Source organism: Trichomycterus rosablanca, chromosome 1 (genome assembly GCF_030014385.1).
Source record: "Trichomycterus rosablanca isolate fTriRos1 chromosome 1, fTriRos1.hap1, whole genome shotgun sequence".
NCBI lineage: Eukaryota > Metazoa > Chordata > Actinopteri > Siluriformes > Trichomycteridae > Trichomycterus > Trichomycterus rosablanca.
The window spans coordinates 82,484,360-82,505,593 of record NC_085988.1 but is presented as its reverse complement, the minus strand read 5'-3'; the positions used below and the strand labels follow the sequence as shown (position 1 = coordinate 82,505,593).

Sequence of the window (21,234 nt, the reverse complement as noted above, 5' to 3'; positions counted from 1 at the left end):
CTCTTTATTACGTGATAAAAAATAGATTTTTATTCATAACTTCAATAGCATTTAAAGTATTCAGCTTATTAATAACTTCAATAGCTTTTAAAATATTGATCAAATTGCTCCAAAACAAGTTGTATTTCATCAAGTGTAACCCACATTACATACTACAACTCTTATACTGACACTTTTACCCTTTCTTACATAATAAAAACAGATTTTTATTCATAACGTCAATAGCATTTAAAGTATTCAGCTTATTAATAACTTCAATAGCTTTTAAAATATTGATCAAATTGCTCCAAAATAAGTTGTATTTGTTTGTTTGTTTTTTAGGATTTTAACATCATGTTTTACACTCTTGGTTACATTCATGACAGGAACGGTAGTTAGAAGTTAGAATGGTAGAAGATTGGCTCTGCCATGCAGCCACTGTTGGGTCCTTGAGCAAGGCCCTTAACCCTCTCTGCTCCAAGGGTCGCCGTATGATGGCTGACCCTGCGCTCTGACCCCGGCTTCCAAACAAGCTGGGATATGTGAAGAAGAAAGAATTTAATTGTACTGTACAACTGTAAATGTATATATGACAAATATCTATCTATCTATCTATCTATCTATCTATCTATCTATCTATCTATCTATCTATCTATCTATCTATCTATCTATCTATCTATCTATCTATCTATCTATCTATCGAGCCTCTCTCTCTCTCTCTCTCTCTCTCTCTCTCTCTCTCTCTCTCTCTGTCACACACACATTTTGTATTACTTTTTTTCTTATTAAAAAAAGCATGTTTTAGCAAAATTGGATTAAACCGATATTTCAGTACAGGCACAATACAGAAATTATCATTTATTAGGATTTTAACGTCATGTTTTACACTTTGGTTACATTCATGACAGAAACGGTAGTTACTCATTACACAGGGCCAGCTGTAGCCTAGTGGTTAAGGTAGGCCAGTGACCAGAGGGTTGCTGGTTCAAGCCCCACCACTGTCAGGTTGTCACTGTTGGGCCATTTAGCGTCTGCTGATGTGAATGTAATGTGAATGTAAATGTACACAAGATTCATCAGTTTACAAGTTTTACAAGTTTAATATCAAACACAGTCACGGACAATTTATTGTCTCCAATTTTCCTCACTTGCACGTCCTTAGAATGTGGGAGGAAACCGGAGCTCCTGGAGGAAACCCACGCAGACACGGCGAGAACATGCAAACTCCACACAGAAAGGATCTGGACCGCCCCACCTGGGGATCGAACCCAAGACCTTCTTGCTGTGAGGAGGTCACCATGCCACCCCCAATACAGAAATAGACACAATTAGATTAGAATAGAAATTAAACTCAGGAATGATATGGATGTTAATGGAGAAAGAAAATAGAAGATAAAACTCATACATTTGTGGACTAATTGCACATTTTTTTTATTACTTGTATTGTATGTACGTGGTTAGTGATGAATAATCCTGGGATCTTCACTTCACACTTTAGCCTATTGGGGGCGGTAAAGCGAGCACTGTAAATTCGCCAACCTACAACCATAATAACCAGAGAAGAAGAAGGAGCCGTGCGGTACACAGTTAAACCTTGGAAGTGCTTCAGTAACGATTCTTATTTCTGATTAATCTGTGTTTTATCGATCGTGAACATGGGTAAAGCCGATTTCCTCAGTCCTAAAGCGATCGGTAACAGGATTAAAGCGAAGGGACTGCAGAAGCTGAGATGGTATTGTCAGATGTGTCAGAAACAGTGCAGAGATGAAGTGAGTTTAACTTCAGCTCTCTCACAGTGTTCCGCACACACAGCTTTATATCATCTACTTCTTTATTAAACTCAGTATAATGTGATATTATATTGTTTGTTCTTTAGTTCTGAATATAGCTCATATATATAAAACCGGAGAACAAAGCTCAGCTGTATGTTGTATTTGTTTAATTTCATGATTTTCAAGTTACGTTAGAAATACATGATTAAGTAAGTAAATATTACTGTACAATTCTTTATTATATTTATTACCTACAAATATTGTACAGTAATATTTACTTAGTTAATACTTTTGTTCTAACATACAGTACAATGATCTGCGGTAACACTTGGCTTTCCCTTAATAAAGTGGTCTGTCTGTCTGTCTATCTATCTATCTAATCTATTTATCTATCTATCTATCTTTCTGCATATCTATCTGTCTGTCTGTATTTTTAACTGTCTATCTATCTATCTATCTATCTATCTATCTATCTATCTATCTATCTATCTATCTATCTATCTATCTATCTATCATCTATCTATCTATCTATCTATCTATCTATCTATCTATCTATCTATCCTTTTGTCTGTCTGTCTGTCTGTCTGTCTGTCTGTCTGTCTATTTAATTAATTGTGAAGGTCATGAAAAGCTTGATATCTTCTGTACAGGAGTGTAATCTTTAAGGAACATGCATGTTTTAGCAGTTCCGGAACTGTATAATGTTTTATTGTAGCTGTTCATTTCTGTGACTGAATGATTGAAACACAAAATTATTTATTATTAAGAACCACCAGTCTGACTCCTGGTGACCACATGGATAGTGTTTCTCTAGAACATCCTCTTTCACTTTTACCTTCAACTTTTCCAGTGAACTACTTCTCAGTTCAAAATAAAAGATATTTAAATTAGAATTTAGGTTTAGCTCAAGGATCCATTTGCCAGGATTGTTTGTCTTCTCTACTGACCCAAGTTCTCTTATACTTATTTAATGTATTTTTTTTTTCATGTATCTTCAATGTGTTTTATTGTCTCTAACAGAATGGGTTCAAATGTCACTGTATGTCCGAGTCTCATCAGAGACAGTTGCTGCTGGCCTCCGAGAATCCCAACCAGTTCATGGACTACTTCTCAGAGTGAGTCAGTTTTATCTGAAATTGTGAATGTGTAAGATCTCTGCTGCTTTCAGAATTAACACTTCTTATGAGGTTACATGTCATGGTGTTGTACTGATGTAGATGTCATCATTACACGGTTGTGTAGTTTTAAGAATATACAACCGCTTGATTTACGTGAGACTTCAATTGCATTTGCTTGTAAGCTTGGGCAAATATTGCAGTATCCACCTGGTAGTCCCAACCATGCAATCTGATTGATTAAAAACGTTTTCTGTACCTCTTACATCATACTGTATCACGCTGCTGACCACCAGTCACTAAGTTAATGTAAAATTATGAGTTTGGTAACACATCTAGGATCTTTTTTTAAAATCTGGTTTTAATCTCAATTTATTGCAGGGCTTCGGCCTTTGAAGTGATTAGTAAGTAAACAGTAAAATAAAATAAAAGATCCAAGCATAATAAAAAACATAATCAGCACTTCTGATGACCCTTGTACATGCTGACCCACAATTATAATAATTTATATGATACCTACTGCAGAAGTCAGGGATTTGAATATGCACTTCTCAGTGCACTCTTAGTGCTGGTCCCAAGCCTCTATAAACTAAGGTTGGTTGCGACGGGAAGGGCATTCAGATTAAAACTGTGCCAAGTATGTTTTTTTAGGTTTTGTTTTTATTTTTGCTATATTGCATGACCTTCAGATCGAACATCTTTACAGCTTTTAGACAGATAGACAGACAGACAGACAGACAGAGATAAAGAGAGATAGATAGATAGATGGATAGATGGATAGATAGATAGACAGAGAGAGAGATAGACAGACAGACAGACAGACAGACATACATGGACAGACAAAGTGATAGACAGTTAGACATAGACAGACAGACAGACATGGACAGACAGAGATAGATAGACAGACAGACAGATAGACAGATGGATAGACAGACAGACAGACAGCTAGATAGATAGATAAACAGATAGACAGACGGATAGATAGATAGATAGATAGACAGACAGACAGACATTCAGATAGATAGACAGACAGACAGACAACTTTATTAATCCCATTGGGAAAGTTAGTTGTTACAGCAGCTTAAGATACATTAAAGTACAGAAGTATTATTGTTCAACACTATGTAATTAAATAAATAGAATAAACATGTAGTATGTAATATAAAAAAACTTTAAAAAGGGTCATAGCAGTAAATATGATCAGATGAGAGATGTAATATACTAAACTGTTGTGAGGTGTTCTTACAGTAGATATTAACAGGAGTGTCATGTAGGCTCCATAAACAGAGAGCCAAATCATGCTCCATGAGTCCTGATACTAACTCAGTGTTCAAAGTGTTTTATTATAGCTTCTTTTTTTTGCAGAGAGTTTAAGAACGAGTTCTTAGAGCTCCTCAGAAGACGTTTCGGTTTGTTTCCACCCACATCAACAGATAGAATTTAAATCTATAAGTTCTAATTAACGTTTGATTATTAAGTATAATATAATTCATGTGTTTGTCTATTTGTATCGTTAAGGGACAAAGCGAGTTCACAATAACATCATCTATAACGAGTACATCAGTAACCGGGAGCACGTTCACATGAACTCCACACAGTGGGAGACGCTCACAGAATTCACTAAGTGGCTGGGCAGAGAAGGTGAGCACCACCTACACATGACTGAACCCACATCGTTCACAGATGGAAACATACGCAGACGTGATCCGTTCAGGCACGTATTCAGATCGTGTGGCTCTTGTGTGCAGGTATGTGTAAAGTAGACGAGACCCCCAAAGGCTGGTACGTTCAGTACATCGACCGTGATCCGGAAACCATCCGCAGGCAGGACGAGCTGGAGAGGAAGAAGAAGCAGGATCTCGACGACGAGGAGCGCAGCGCCAAGTTCATCGAAGAGCAAGTGCGCCGAGGTCGAGAGAGCAAAGAGCCCGAGGTGTGTGTGTTTCTCTTCACTCTTCTGTGCGGTATACAAGCATGTGTATATGACCCGAGTGCCCTCTCATTCTGTTTATGTGGAGAAATTTGTACCCTTAAACTCAACGTGTTCAGCATTCAAAATGTATATATATAAAACCGATCAGGCATAACATTAAAATCGCCTCCTTGTTTCTACACTCACTGTCCATTTTAATCAGCTCCACTTACTATATAGAAGCACTTTATAGTTCTACAATTACTGACTGTAGTCCATCTGTTCCTCTGCATGCTTTGTTAGCCCCCTTTCACCCTGTTCTTTAATGGTCAGGACCCCCACAGGACCCCCACAGAGCAGGTATTATTTAGGTGGTGGATCATTCTCAGCACTGCAGTGACACTGACATGGTGGTGGTGTGTTAGTGTGTGTTGTGCTGGTATGAGTGGATCAGACACAGCAGCGCTGCTGGAGTTTTTAAACACCTCACTGTCACTGCTGGACTGAGAATCGTCCACCAACCAAATATATCCAGCCAACAGCGCCCCGTGGGCAGCGTCCTGTGACCACTGATGAAGGTCTAGAAGATGACCGACTCAAACAGCAGCAATAGATGAGCGATCGTCTCTGACTTTACATCTACAAGGTGGACCAACTAGGTAGGAGTGTCTAATAGAGTGGACAGTGAGTGGACACGGTATTTAAAAACTCCAGCAGCACTGCTGTGTCTTATCCACTCACACCAGCACAACACACACTAACACACCACCACCATGTCAGTGTCACTGCAGTGCTGAGAATGATCCACCACCTAAATAATACCTGCTCTGTGGGGGTCCTGACCATTGAAGAACAGCATGAAAGGGGGCTAACAAAGCATGTAGAGACACAGATGGACTACAGTCAGTAATTGTAGAACCACAAAGTGCTTCTGTATGGTAAGTGGAGCTGATAAAATGGACAGTGAGTGTAGAAACAAGGAGGTGGCCACTGTTCAGCGCTCGACCTGAGTGGTGCGGTAAGACGTCATCAAAGTGTGAATATGAGACGAATCTGTATTATAGCCGGGGGTTCTGAGAAATTGTGAGAATCAGCTTTTCCGAGTTTAAAACGCTTATCATAAAAAATAAAGCTTAACGTGACAATGTATTAAAATAATTGATTTATTTATTAGGATTTTAGCGTCATGTTTTACACTTTGGTTACATTCATGACAGGAACAGTAGTTACTCATTACACAAGATTCATCAGTTCACAAGTTTAATGTCAATTAAACTCAGTCATGGACAATTTTTTATCTCCAATTCCTCACCTGCATTTTTCACAGCAGTTCATTTCTGAATGTTTGAAACGCACCCCAAGATGTTCGGAGAGGTTCTGCAGTTTTTTTTAATGACCCTCTTGTGTTTGTGCAGGAGGAGCCGGTGTTTACTGAGCTGAAGAGGGAGAGCGAGGAAGAGAAGGTTGCTTTCAACCTGGCCGGGAGCTCATCCGTAGGCCCGTCTAAATCCAGGTGAGACTCAATCACAGTCATTCATTCATTTTCACTCACTGCTTCATCCTGGTCAGGGTAGCAGTGGGCCTGGTACCACCTGAAAACACTGGGTGCAGGGCAGGAATACATGATGAGCAGGGTGCCCGTCTGTTACAGGGCATGACACGTTTATTTACCGACTAGGTGTCATTTCAACTAGCCAATCCATCTTCTGCATTTTGTTGGAAAGTGGAAAATGAACTGAACATACACTTTATAGCCAAAAGTATATAGACACCCTTTCTAATTATTGAGTTTGGGCATTTAGGATCAGTCAGATGAAATAAATGATAGGCCTCCAACTTTGTCTCACCAGTTTGGGGAAGGCTCTTTCCTGTTTCAGCATGACAGTTCCCCACATGCTTAAAGTGCAACCCTTATTGAAGACCTTTGGGATGCATTACAACCAAATGACTTCTGTACACTACTTCTGGACCACTCTCATCAGTTCCTGACGTCAAATGTTGATTTTGCACACATTTTCAGATGTCTTACAAATGTGGTAATGGCTGAGGGGGAAAAAATAACCCAAATTATAAAAATGATGACTCAGGAATAGAACCAGGACACTATTGTTGATATACTGAATGTGGTGTAACAAGGTGGGTCCCGCCTCAGTGCCCATGTAGCTCTGCACCTGCAAGGATTGAAAATGAACCAGATTTGCAGGATGCTTGACCAAGGTGGAACTGTGGCTAAAAAGCAACAAACGAAAAGAGTACCAGGAAAATAAGAATAGTAGCCAAAATAGCAAAAACTAAGTAATAAATACACAGTCACATTATTATGAGCAACAGCTAATATCCAGAGTAACCACCATGTGCAGCACAGACAGCAGCTAGATGGGCTTTAAGTGACTCCATAAGGTCCTGGTAGGCAGTCACAGGTATCTGGAGCCATGCTGACTGCAGTGCATCCCACAGCTGCTGGAGGGGACGTGCGGGAGGATTCATAGAGCGATCACCATAATTGAAGTGGTCCCACAGATGCTCAACTGGGTTCAAGTCTTAGGATTAGGGGGCCAGGGTAGTACTTGGAAGTCTTGGTCATGCTCTTCCAACCAGTGTCGAACATTTCTAGCTGTGTGACATGTCGCATTGTCCTGCTGGAAGATCCCATCCATCCCAGGGAAGACAATTTTACCCTTGGTACTTGTACTCATGGCAGTAATGAAGGATATGTGTTGCAGACGGCCTATCGTACACCTTATATACCCACCAAGCCAGCTCGCAAAACGTGACTTCCTTCATGAGCTTCACGCTGCCATTGTCGAAAGTAAAAAGTGGTCATAATAATGTGATTCAACTGTGTAAAAGACACAAAAACAACGAAAACAGTGGACAGAAGAGGGTAAGAGTAGAAATAAAAATTGGTTTTCACACGATTGGAAACTGCACAGAGCTTTTCTGACATGGTTCTGGGAAAAAAAGCAGGAGAACCCATAATAACACTGCAATGCAAGAGCAGCATGCCATCCCACCAACTGGCACAGCCCTCAGCCAGCATGGGTCCATAAGTGGGGCCTCTTTCGGTAAAGGGCCATCCCACCACTTCTGGGGAAATTTGATAATCCAGGGGGGTTCCCTTGTGACGCCCTAAAAAGGCTGAAACACTGGGTGAGTTCCCATATAAGTGTGCTGGCATTAAGTGACAGCAGAAAACTCGGTAAAGGAGAAACTGTGATAAATAGAAACACTTCCACCTGGAGCGAATTAAAGCTCAGTCAGTCTTAGGTGACTGTCAGTTATGAGTAACTGTAACAAGTAACTAAAAGGGCAGTGGTAGCTCAGTGGTTTAAGGTACTGGACTAGTAACCAAAAGGTTGCTGGTTTAAGCCTCACCACTACCAAGTTGCCACTGTTAGGCCCCTGGACTAGGCCCTTAACCATCAATTGCTCAAATTGTGTGTTCAGTCATAACTGTTAGTCACTTTGGATAAAAGCGTCCGCTAAATGCCGCAAATGTAAATGTAATGTAAATCTAACCAACAAGTCAGTCATCTGCGCCTTCATGCCCCCTCTGCTGACCACATTTGGGAAGGCAGAAGGACATAATTCCGTGCCAACCAAACCACGTTGTCATTTTAAATGGCTCATTACATATAAATATGATTGATTGATTTATTTATTATTTTGGGGGCGGCACGGTGACTCAGTGGGTAGCACTGTTGCCCAGCAAGAAGGTCCTGGGTTCGATCTCCAGGTGGGCGGTCTGGGTCCTTTATCTGTGGAGTTTGGACAGTGGTAGCCTAGCGGTTAAAGTACTGGACTAGTAAGGAGAAAGTTGCTGGTTCAAACCCCACCACTGCCAGGTTGCCACTGTTGGGCCCTTGAGCAAGGCCCTTAACCCTCAATTGCTTAGGCTGTATAATGTAAATCGCTTTGGATAAAAGCGTCTGCTAAATGCTGAAAATGTAAATGTAAAATGTAAATGAGTTTGCATGTTCTCCCCGTGTCTGTGTGGGTTTCCTCCGGCAGTTCCGGTTTCCGCCCACAGTCCAGAAACATGCAGTCAGGTTAATTGGAAACACAAAAATGTCCATGACTGTGTTTGACATTAAACTTGTGAACTGGTGAATCTTGTGTAACCAGTAACTCCGCGTCCTGTCATGAATGTAACCAAAGTGTAAAACATGATGGTAAAATGCTAATAAATAAATAAATAAATATGTATATATTTAACTCCTTTGTATTGGTGTTATTGATAATACACAGTGTAGTGTGTAATTCCTCGTTCCTTCCTGTTCCACAGCTCCACAACACTGAGTTCGAATGCCTTAAAAGTAGCAGCTTCAGCCAAAAGGAAAGACGTGTCTCACAGCGGCGAATCCAAAGAGAAGAAGAAGAAATCTGCCCTCGATGAGATTATTGAAGTATGTTTTTTATCTCCTGTATCATTTAGTGACATGCTGGTGTTGTGTACGATGTAGCAGAATAAATTAATATCCAAAACAATCCCAGCTTCAATCCTGTAAAATGCTAAATGTTAAAATGTACAGTATATTAAAATACATGACGGCTGATCCCAGAGCTCCTGTTTGTGTTGCTGATTTCAGATGGAGAAGCAGAAGAAGAAAACGACGGTGAAGTCAGATAACTGGATACGACCAGACATCGTGGTCAAGGTGGTCACCAAGAGACTGGGAGAGAAGTACTACAAGAAGAAAGCCATCATTCGGGTCAGTCAGCAGCGTGAGACGTTCAGGTCTTTGTTTCAGGGTTAGCAGCACTGTGAAAATTGCCCCCTTTTCTTTACACTGGATAATTAATCCATATAGAAAATAAACGTTTAAATAAAGCTCACTTATCTTGAACCTCACAGTGATCAGTGATCAGTGTGCTCAGTGATCCCAGGGATACCAGATTCACCGAGACCCTGACCAGGATAAAGCAGGACAAAGTGGTATAACATGAAAACGATGCTGACTGTATTTTAATGTGTGTGTGTGTGTGTGTGTGTGTGTGTGTGTGTGTGTGTGTGTGTGTGTGTGTGTGTGTGTGTGTGTGTGTGTGTGTGTGTGTGTGTGTGTGTTTACAGGAAGTGCAGGATAAGTACACAGCGATAGTAAAATTGATGGACTCGGGAGACAAAGTGAAACTGGACCAAAATCACCTGGAGACGGTGATCCCAGCAACTGGTAACACATCCTGATTAACACTGTTATAGTCACCATCCATCCATTTATCATGGATCATAACCATCCATTTACCACATCCATCCATCTTATAATCCATCCATCCATCCATCTATTTATCATATCCATCCATCCATCCATCCATCCATCTATCATATCCATCCATCCATCCATCCATCTACAGTGGGGCCAAAAAGTATTTAGTCAGCCACTGATTGTGCAAGTTCTCCTACTTAGAAAGATGAGAGAGGTCTGTAATTTTCATCATAGCTACACTTCAACTATGAGAGACAAAATGAGAAAAAAAAATCCAGGAAATCACATTGTAGGATTTTTAAAGAATTTATTTGTAAATTATGGTGGGAAATAAGTATTTGGTCAATAACAAAAGTTCAACTCAATACTTTGTAACATAAACTTTGTTGGCAATGACAGAGGTGAAACGTTTCCTGTAAGTCTTCACCAGGTTTGCACACACTGTAGCTGGTATTTTGGCCCATTCCTCCATGCAGATCTCCTCTAGAGCAGTGATGTTTTGGGGCTGTCGCTGGGCAACACGGACTCCACAAATTTTCTCTGGGGTTGAGGTCTGGAGACTGGCTAGGCCACTCCAGGACCTTGAAATGCTTTTTACGGAGCCACTCCTTCGTTGCCCGAGCGGTGTGTTTGGGATCATTGTCATGCTGGAAGACCCAGCCACGTTCCATCTTCAATGCTCTCACTGATGGAAGGAGGTTTTGGCTTAAAATCTCACAATACACGGCCCCGTTCATTCTTCACTTAACACGGATCAGTCGTCCTGTCCCCTTTGCAGAAAAACAGCCCCAAAGCATGATGTTTCCACCCCCATGCTTCACAGTAGGTATGGTGTTCTTGGGTTCTTCTTCTTCCTTCAAACACGACGAGTTGAGTTTTTACCAAAAAGTTCCATTTTGGTTTCATCTGACCACATGATATTCTCCCAATCCTCTTCTGGATCATCCATATGCTCTCTGACAAACTTCAGACGGGCCTGGACATGTACTGGCTTAAGCAGGGGGACACGCCTGGCACTGCAGGATTTGAGTCCCTCTCGGCGTAGTGTGTTACTGATGGTAGCCTTTGTTACTTTGGTCCCAGCTCTCTGCAGGTCATTCATCAGGTCCCTCCGTGTAGTTCTGGGATTTTTGCTGACCGTTCTTATGATCATTTTGACCCCACGGGATGAGATCTTGACCCCAAGGGAGATTATCAATGGTCTTGTATGTCTTCCATTTTCTTACAATTGCTCCCACAGTTGATTTATTCACACCAACCTGCTTGCCTATTGTAGATTCACTCTTCCCAGCCTGGTGCAGGTCTACAATTTTCTTCCTGGTGTCCTTCGACAGCTCTTTGGTCTTGGCCATGGTTGAGTTTGGAGTCTGACTGTTTGAGGCTGTGGACAGGTGTCTTTTATACAGATAACGAGGTCAAACAGGTGCAATTAATACAGGTAACGAGTGGAGGACAGAAGAGCTTCTTAAAGAAGAAGTTACAGGTCTGTGAGAGCCAGAAATCTTGCTTGTTTGTTATTGACCAAATACTTATTTTCCACCATAATTTACAAATAAATTCTTTAAAAATCCTACAATGTGATTTCCTGGATTTTTTTTTCTCATTTTGTCTCTCATAGTTGAAGTGTACCTATGATGAAAATTACAGACCTCTCTCATCTTTCTAAGTAGGAGAACCTGCACAATCAGTGGCTGACTAAATACTTTTTGACCCCACTGTATCATATCCATCCATCCATCCATCCATCCATCATATCCATCCATACATCCATCTATCCCATCCATACATCCATCTATCATATCCATCCATCCATCATATCCATCCATCCATCATATCCATCCATCCATCATATCCATCCATCCATCATATCCATCCATCCATCCATCCATCATATCCATCCATCCATCTATCATATCCATCCATCCATCATATCCATCCATCCATCTATCATATCCATCCATACATCCATCTATCCCATCCATACATCCATCTATCCCATCCATACATCCATCTATCATATCCATCCATACATCCATCTATCCCATCCATACATCCATCCATCATATCCATCTATCATATCCATCCATACATCCATCTATCCCATCCATACATCCATCCATCATATCCATCCATACATCCATCTATCCCATCCATACATCCATCTATCCCATCCATACATCCATCTATCATATCCATCCATACATCCATCTATCCCATCCATACATCCATCCATCATATCCATCTATCATATCCATCCATACATCCATCTATCCCATCCATACATCCATCCATCATATCCATCCATACATCCATCTATCCCATCCATACATCCATCCATCATATCCATCCATCCATCATATCCATCCATCCATCTATCATATCCATCCATACATCCATCTATCCCATCCATACATCCATCTATCCCATCCATACATCCATCTATCATATCCATCCATCCATCTATTTATCATATCCATCCATCCATCTATTTATCATATCCATCCATCTATCATATCCATCCATCCATCATATCCATCATATCCATCCATCCATCCATCCATCATATCCATCCATCCATCCATCCATCTATCATATCCATCCATCCATCATCCATCCATCCATCCATCTATCATATCCATCCATCCATCATCCATCCATCCATCCATCATATCCATCCATCCATCATCCATCCATCCATCCATCTATCATATCCATCCATCCATCATCCATCCATCCATCCATCATATCCATCCATCCATCCATCATATCCATCCATCCATCATCCATCCATCCATCCATCCATCATCCATCCATCCATCCATCCATCATATCCATCCATCCATCCATCCATCATATCCATCCATACATCCATCTATCCCATCCATACATCCATCTATCATATCCATCCATCCATCTATTTATCATATCCATCCATCCATCATATCCATCCATCCATCCATCATATCCATCATATCCATCCATCCATCCATCTATCATATCCATCCATCCATCCATCCATCCATCCATCTATTTATCATATCCATCCATCCATCATCCATCATATCCATCCATCCATCCATCATCCATCATATCCATCCATCCATCTATCATATCCATCCATACATCCATCTATTTATCATATCCATCCATCCATCATCCATCATATCCATCCATCCATCTATTTATCATATCCATCCATCCATCATCCATCCATCCATCCATCTATCATATCCATCCATCCATCCATCCATCATATCCATCCATCCATCATCCATCCATCCATCATATCCATCCATCTATCCATCTATCCATCCATCATATTAATCCATCCATCCATCTATCTATTTGTCATATCCATCCATCCATCATCCATCCATCTATCATATCCATCCATCCATCATCCATCCATCTATCATATCCATCCATCCATCCATCTATTTATCATATCCATCCATCCATCATCCATCATATCCATCCATCCATCCATCATATCCATCCATCCATCCATCCATCCATCCATCTATTTATCATATCTATCCATCTATCCATCCATCTATTTATCATATCCATCCATCCATCATCCATCCATCCATCCATCTATCATATCCATCCATCCATCATCCATCCATCCATCATATCCATCCATCTATCCATCCATCCATCATATTAATCCATCCATCCATCTATCTATTTGTCATATCCATCCATCTATCATATCCATCCATCCATCATCCATCCATCTATCATATTCATCCATCCATCATCCATCCATCTATCATATCCATCCATCCATCTATCATATCCATCCATCCATCATCCATCCATCATCCATCTATTAATCATATCCATCCATCCATCAATCATCCATCCATCTATCATCCATCCATCCATCTATCATATCCATCCATCCATCATCCATCCATCCATCTATCTATTTGTCATATCCATCCATCTATCATCCATCCATCCATCTATCATATCCATCCATCCATCATCCATCCATCCATCTATCATATCCATCCATCCATCTATCATATCCATCCATCCATCTATTAATCATATCCATCCATCCATCTATTAATCATATCCATCCATCCATCATCCATCCATCTATCATATCCATCCATCCATCATCCATCCATCCATCTATCACATCCATCCATCCATCTATTAATCATATCCATCCATCCATCATCCATCCATCTATCATATCCATCCATCCATCTATTAATCATATCCATCCATCCATCATCCATCCATCATCCATCCATCTATCATATCCATCCATCCATCATCCATCCATCCATCTATCACATCCATCCATCATCCATCCATCCATCTATCACATCCATCCATCCATCTATTAACCCATTTAATCCCATTGGTCACAATTGTGACCGCAAAAATATTTTTAAGTTTTAGTGCTGTAAAATGCTAAGAAATTATTATATATATATGATTTTAGCAAAAAAATAAAATATAAAGGGTCTGAAAAACATATGTGCAGTGTCATACATGTTGTGTAAATTGTCACATGACCAAAGCTGTTTATTTCCTGCTTGTTCCATGAAAAGAGGATGGCTACACCACAGCTCCCCAAAAAACAATTAGTAATGTATGTTTATATAAAGATAGAATAAAGATTTTTGGAACATATCATCTTTAGGGTGTCTAGTTTTGATATTTGCATTTGCAATAACTCAATTATTTTTTAATGAGGTCACAGAATGAGCAAATATGTTGATGGCAACAATAGTGACCGGCAGGATAACACAGTGCATATATACTGTACATATGCACATACAGTATATTAGTTCTTTTTCTGGCTAACCTTATTATCTACTCTTTCTGTTAGTTTCACTTTGAGTCAGGTTGGATATTTTGGATCTAGGTGACTCCCCAGACAAAACATGCAGCATTGCAGATATTCCTCTAAATGAGAAAGATGCTGTCTTCAGTGATTGTGATAGTGATGGGTCAGATATGGAGTACGAAGGTGAGACAGCCATTTGCCAGCCAGGCTGTTGAATGCATATGCTGAACTTATGCAAGCAGAGCATGACAGAGACAACTTTATTAGTGATGATGACCTCCCACCCATCACCACCTCTCCTCCATCCACGGCACCACTTCCTTCACTCCCTACCAATGTCCAATCTCTACTCAATCCAGACCAAAGACAAACAACTGTATCTGAGTATGGATGAGCTCCTTATATTCTATGGGATCCTTATCACATCTGGGTACAGCTCTGTTCCACGAAGACACATGTACTGGTCACATGACAGTGATGTACATAATGAAAGCATTTCAGATGCCATGCGGAGAAATCATTTTGATGAAACAATGGCCTCAGTTTATGTTGTTAACACAAAAAAATCACTAACGACCCATGTTTTAAAGTTAGACCTATCTTCTCTGAGCTCAATCAGTAATATAAAGTCATGCCATTTCAGGAATGGTTGTCAGTGGATGAGAGCATGATCCCATACTATGACCGACATGGATGTAAGCAATTTAAAAAACCAATCCACTTTGGTTACAAGCTATGGAGCCTTGCCTCATCCAGTGGTTGTATGTATCACATGGAGCCTCATGGTGGAACCCATACTCTCCTGCCTGAGACTGGCTTGGGTCAGAAACCCAGCATTGTCCTTGGTCTTGCAGAGCAAGCTCAGGTGCCTCAAGGTTGCAAGTTTTTTCATGACAACCTCTTTACTTCACTTGCACTCCTTGATGAAATGACAAAAATAGGATATGGGAGCTCTGGAACCATGAGGCACAATCATCTGTTGTTCGCCCTGCATTGAGTACTTCAAGAAATACCACGGGCAGTAGTTCAAAAGTGTGATGCACAATCTAATCGTGCAGTTGGTTCTGAATCATACGTTTATGCCTTCATTTTATTGATTATTTTATTTTATTAATACTTCTATCCTTAAATACACTGACCAGGCATAACATTATGACCACTGACTGGTGAAGTGAATAACACTGACTATCTCTTTATCATGGCACCTGTTAGTGGGGGATATATATTAGGCATCAAAGTTGATGTTAGAAGCAGGAAAAATGGACAAGCATAAAGATCTGAGCGAGTTTGACAAGAGCCAAATTGTGATGGCTAGACGACTGGGTCAGAGCATCTCCAAAACAGCAGCTCTTGTGGGGTGTTCCCAGTCTGCAGTGGTCAGTATCTATCAAAAGTGGTCCAAGGAAGGAACAGTGGTAAACCGGCAACAGGGTCATGGGCAGCCAAGGCTCATGGATGCACGTGGGGAGCGAAGGCTGGCCTGTGTGATCCGACCCAACAGACGAGCTACTGTAGCTCAAACTGCTGAAGAAGTTAATGATGGTTCTGATAGAAAGGTGTCAGAATACACAGAGCATCACAGTTTGTTGTGTATGGGGCTGCATAGCCGCAGACCAGTCAGGGTGCCCATGCTGCCCCCTGTCCACCGCCGAAAGTGCCAACAAAGGGCACGTGAGCATCAGAACTGGACCATGGAGCAATGGAAGAAGGTGGCCTGGTCTGATGAATCACATTTTCTTTTACATCACGTGGATGGCCGGGTGCGTGTGCATTGCTTACTTGGGGAACACATGGCACCAGGATGCAGGATGGGACGAAAGCAAGCCGCCAGAGGCAGTGTGATGCTTTGGGCGACGTTCTACTGGGAAACCTTGGGTCCTGCCATCCATGTGGATGTTACTTTGACACGTACCACCTACCTAAGCATTGTTGCAGACCATGTACACTCTTTCGTGGAGATGCTATTACCTGATGGCTGTGTCCTCTTTCAGCAGGATGATGCAGGAATGGTTTGAGGAGCACAACAACCAGTTTGAGGTGTTGACTTGGCCTCCAAATTCCCCAGATCTCAATCCAATCGAGCAACTGTAAGATGTGCTGGACAAACAAGTCCGATCCATGGAGGCCCCAACTCACAACTTACAGGAGTTAAAGGATCTGCTGCTAACATCTTGATGCCAGATACCAGAGCACACCTTCAGGGGTCTAGTGGAGTCCATGCCTTGACGGGTCAGGGCTGTTTTGGCAGCAAAAGGGGTCCAACACAATATTAGAAAGGTGGTCATAATGTTATGCCTAATCTGTGTATATGTAAAGGCTGCCTCTATCCTAAATGCTATCCTTATCTTCAGTGTAAATAAACCATATGACTGCAATACTGTTGTTAGTGAATGCATCACATTATCCCACCGGTCACAATTGTGACCACACATAAAATAGAATTTTTTACCTATTTTTTCATGGAACTTTAAAAAAATAATGATGGATTATTTCATCCATCATCCATCCATCATCCATCCATCATCCATCCATCTATCATATCCATCCATCCATCCATCCATCCATCTATCATATCCATCCATCCATCATCCATCTATTTATCATATCCATCCATTCATCTATTCATCATATCTATCAATTATGTCCATCTGTTCTATCTATAACATACCTGACAGAGCTTGGCCTCTTGTCAAACACTGATGCACTGTGTTACTCATTTGATTTAAATTCATTATTTACCCCTGATGAGCCACAAATCACCCCAAAAAATGGGCTTGTTTCGTAACAATGGTGCGTGTCATGCAGTGGCGGCCCCTGCCAGATCTTGGGGGTAATTGTTGCGATGATGGCCAGGGTGACCTGTCTAATGGGTAAATTAACAGCGAGCTAACTAGACAATCGTCAATTTGCATTGTGCAAATGAATCAGTTAACTTGACATTGTCACCTTTGCATACAACAATGTTTTTTCTGGTCACTTTCAGTAAGCACTAGACTGCAATATTTATTTTTTAGCTACATACTGTGCAGTATTTGTGGACTTTTATATCCAGGTAAATATCTTCTTGAATAAAATGATTTTGGCTCTACAATGACTGAACAATCAGCTCTGGTCATCAACAGAAATTGTCATCTATTATTTTGTCCTCACAGATGACGCTTGAACATGGAGAGAGACCAGCTTTACCAGTAACTTAATTCAGTCTTTTCCAGACTTTATCAGAGTTGGGAAAAAATGCCGTAATACGAGAGTCTATCAGAGCAGTCTGGGCGTCTGGGGGCGGTACTGTGCGGTACACAGCTGGACGCTGATGGTCTATGATATTTAGAGGCGAGACAAACTGTCCGGAACGGTCACAGCTAGTTTAACACTGTGGTAGAATGTGACAGAAAAAATTCTTCCCCTTCACCCTGCCAGCGTGTCATGTTCTAGTGATCAGAAGGTTGTTGGTTCAAGTCTAAGATCTGCCTGGAAGCCACTGTTGCATGTTTGAGCAATACTGTCATTCATGTCCTCAGATTTTTGATCTACTGAGGTTCTGACTGTGGTTCTTGTTATTATCACATTGCGTTCTTAAAGCTGGTGATTCTTCTTTCTCTTTCAGGTAAACGAGTTGTGATTTTGAACGGACAGTATCGCGACATGGAGGCCGTCTTGGAGAGCATCGACGAGAAGAAATTCTCCGCGTCGTTGAGAATAGACACGGTGAGAACACTGGTCATGTTTCCATCATACTACAAACTTACATTCAAATATACAGGCGGTGGACAAAATATTGTAAACACAACAAGAAAATAAAGCTGAATAACAAATACAGCTGTTTAGACAGGTTACACTAAATGGTCAAAAGTATTTGGACACCACCTCTAATTACAAACCTCATTTCTGGAAAAGCTGGGACATTTTGTTAATTCTCTTAAATCTTTTTTAAACTAAACTAATGAAAAAAAAAAAAGGTTCCCAGTGTTTTTACTGATCAAATGTAAACAAAATTTGAATTTGATACCTGCAACACAAAAAAAGTTGGGACAGAGGCGTGTTTACACCTGTGTTCCATCTGAGACTTTTTAATGGTTTGGGAACTGAGAACACTAAGGGTGCATTCACGTGAGAAGCGGCAAAACCGCTTTTTGTGTCGGCTGTCCCGTTGTTTCCTATGTGTGTGGCACTGTTGCGTATTTTCCTGAGTGCTGTGCACTTTTGCCACGTTGGGCAACGTTCACCTGATTGAACTTTGACCCAGTTTGCCGCTGACCTTTTCAAAGTGCCTCCAATGAGACGAACTGTTTAGTATGGCCCGGTAATAGCGACTTAGTGGAGGAACTTATGAGCAGTAATAATGAAGAGAAGTTTAGTGCTCCTGTCTCCTTCTTTTACTACATTAAACCACGTTAAGCTTTATTTAGACTCTGGGAGAAGCTGATTCTGATTCTCACCATTTGTCAGAAGCTCGAGCTGTAACACAAGTTCAAAAGTGAAACAGGGAGGAGAATCCAGATAAACACATACATGTGGAGCTGTAACCCTGGATTTAAGGGTTATTCTACACTAATGCAGATTCGTCTTATATTTTCCTATTTTGATGACGTTTTACTGCATTGCTCAAGCTAAGCGTTGAGGAAAGTGCTGATTTGCACCGATGCTCGCGGTTTTGGCGCTTCTCATGTAAATACACCCTTACTTTTACAGTTTTGCAAGTGGAATTTTTCTTCATTCCTTCTACATGGACAAAAGCATCAGGACGCCCCTTCTAATTTTTGAATTCATGTGTTTTAGCCTCAACAATTGCTAACCAGTTTAATAAATCAATTTTATAAAGGAAGGCATATGCTTCCAACTTTGCAGCAACAGTTTAGGGAAGGCCCTTTCCTGTTCCAGCTCTATATTAAAATGAAGAAAAGCTCGGTTTAAAGAAACTCCATTGTCCGGTCCCTGAGCTTTTTTGACCAACGTCAGTGCCCAGCCATACAAATGTGGTTATCTTTTGAATGAATGGGCACAAACTTCTACAGACATACTTCAGGGTTTTGTGAGAGGCCTTCTCAGAACAGTGGCTGTTGTTCTAGTGATCTGTGAAAAGATCACATAGCGGTCACTCTGTTTAGACCGTAGTCATAGCAGAGTGGTTAGGGCCATGGAAAAGAAATCCTCTGTGGTCTAATTTCGCTGACTACAACTCCACTTTCTGTAGTCAGTTGTAGCCTACCGGTTAAGGTGCTGGACTAGTAATCAGAGGGTCGCTGGTTCAAGCCTCACCACTGCCATGTTGCTGCTGTTGGGCCCTTGAGCAAGGCCTTTAACCTTTAATTGCTCAGTTTGTATACTGTCACAGTGCTGTAAGTCGCTTTAGATAAAAGCTTCTGCTAGATGCCGAAAATGTAAATGTCTGTTTTAATACCATGTGTTTTTTGAAATGGCACGTCCATTAAGCTCATGCTCAGGTGTCCAAATACTTTTTTTGGTGAGTTGTTTGTCATCCACTGATACGTCTGTGTGCTTTATGTATACTTATGAACACATGATGTGTTTTTGTGTGCTGCAGGGAGCTCTGACCGGGAAGAGAGTGGACGGAATTCCATATGAAGACTTCTCCAAGCAAGCATGATGTCCTCTAACGTCCAGCCCGTCTTTCTCCCAGCAGCCTCTACTGTGTCAGAGTGTTTATATTTGGGATGCGTGGACATTTTTTACTGCTTTTCTACTGATCACATGAACTCATCTGCATCCAGCTGAACACAAAACTCCTCACACTGTCGGTTTCTGTCAGATTTTCTTTATTTTCATAATCAGTTTGCAATTAAATATTGGTGACAGAAAGTATCGGGTATATAAAGTATCGTTATAAACAATGTACACTTAGACGTGAATTTTATTCTGAATTAATTTCCTTCACGGCGTGTATGTGAAGCACCAGCTGTTCCTGTTGGTATGATATTCAATGCATCTCTTCTATACAGTTAAAATACACTTTTCTTTATTTCGCTCTCAGAGCTTTTGGCTCCGTCTGGTTTCTTTATCTGCCCCCCTGCTGATCCTGATGTGTGTTTTATTTAAGCACACGATGATACACACACACACACACTCAGACAGAGCGGAGGAAGCTGTCCAGATCAGGTACGATGTAGCTGGTGTAGTGGCCGTCGATGAAGCCTTTACCGCTGTTGTGTACGAACCAGCAGTTCACGTCCGAGCCGTGTTTCTTATCCCAGCGGTAGTCCTTCTGCTGACCCCTGTTCAACACGGTCAGAAAAGAGGTGCATTTAGAATTGTGACATCTCTAGATTCCTCCCCTAGTTTGCACAGCGCTGTGAAAAAAAGTATTTGCCCCTTTCTGCCCCATTCTGAACTTCTAGGTTCGAATCTCGGCTCTGCTACCGGTCGGCCGGGCGCCATCTAGCGGGCACAATTGGCAGTGCCTGCAGCAGACACAAATTGGCAA

General features: G+C 41.1%; 2 protein-coding genes across 2 annotated transcripts in view; one reads left to right on the top strand and one right to left on the bottom strand.

The window, feature by feature from the left end:
* Positions 1-1,559: 1,559 nt before the first annotated feature.
* kin (Kin17 DNA and RNA binding protein) lies at positions 1,560-20,573 on the top strand. Its single transcript, XM_062996743.1, has 11 exons — positions 1,560-1,748; positions 2,772-2,866; positions 4,232-4,275; positions 4,385-4,507; positions 4,615-4,799; positions 6,194-6,291; positions 9,064-9,184; positions 9,368-9,490; positions 9,850-9,949; positions 18,400-18,500; positions 20,338-20,573. Exons 1-11 carry the CDS (start codon positions 1,635-1,637, stop codon positions 20,398-20,400), a joined length of 1,167 nt encoding a protein of 388 aa, XP_062852813.1. The 5' UTR covers positions 1,560-1,634; the 3' UTR covers positions 20,401-20,573.
* The window catches only part of itih2 (inter-alpha-trypsin inhibitor heavy chain 2), a 29,721-nt gene continuing 29,039 nt past the window's right edge, over positions 20,553-21,234 (bottom strand). The window contains exon 20 of the mRNA XM_062996731.1: positions 20,553-21,025. Coding sequence (XP_062852801.1) covers positions 20,878-21,025 — 148 coding nt within the window. The 3' untranslated portion in view covers positions 20,553-20,877. The remainder of the gene's footprint in view (positions 21,026-21,234) is intronic.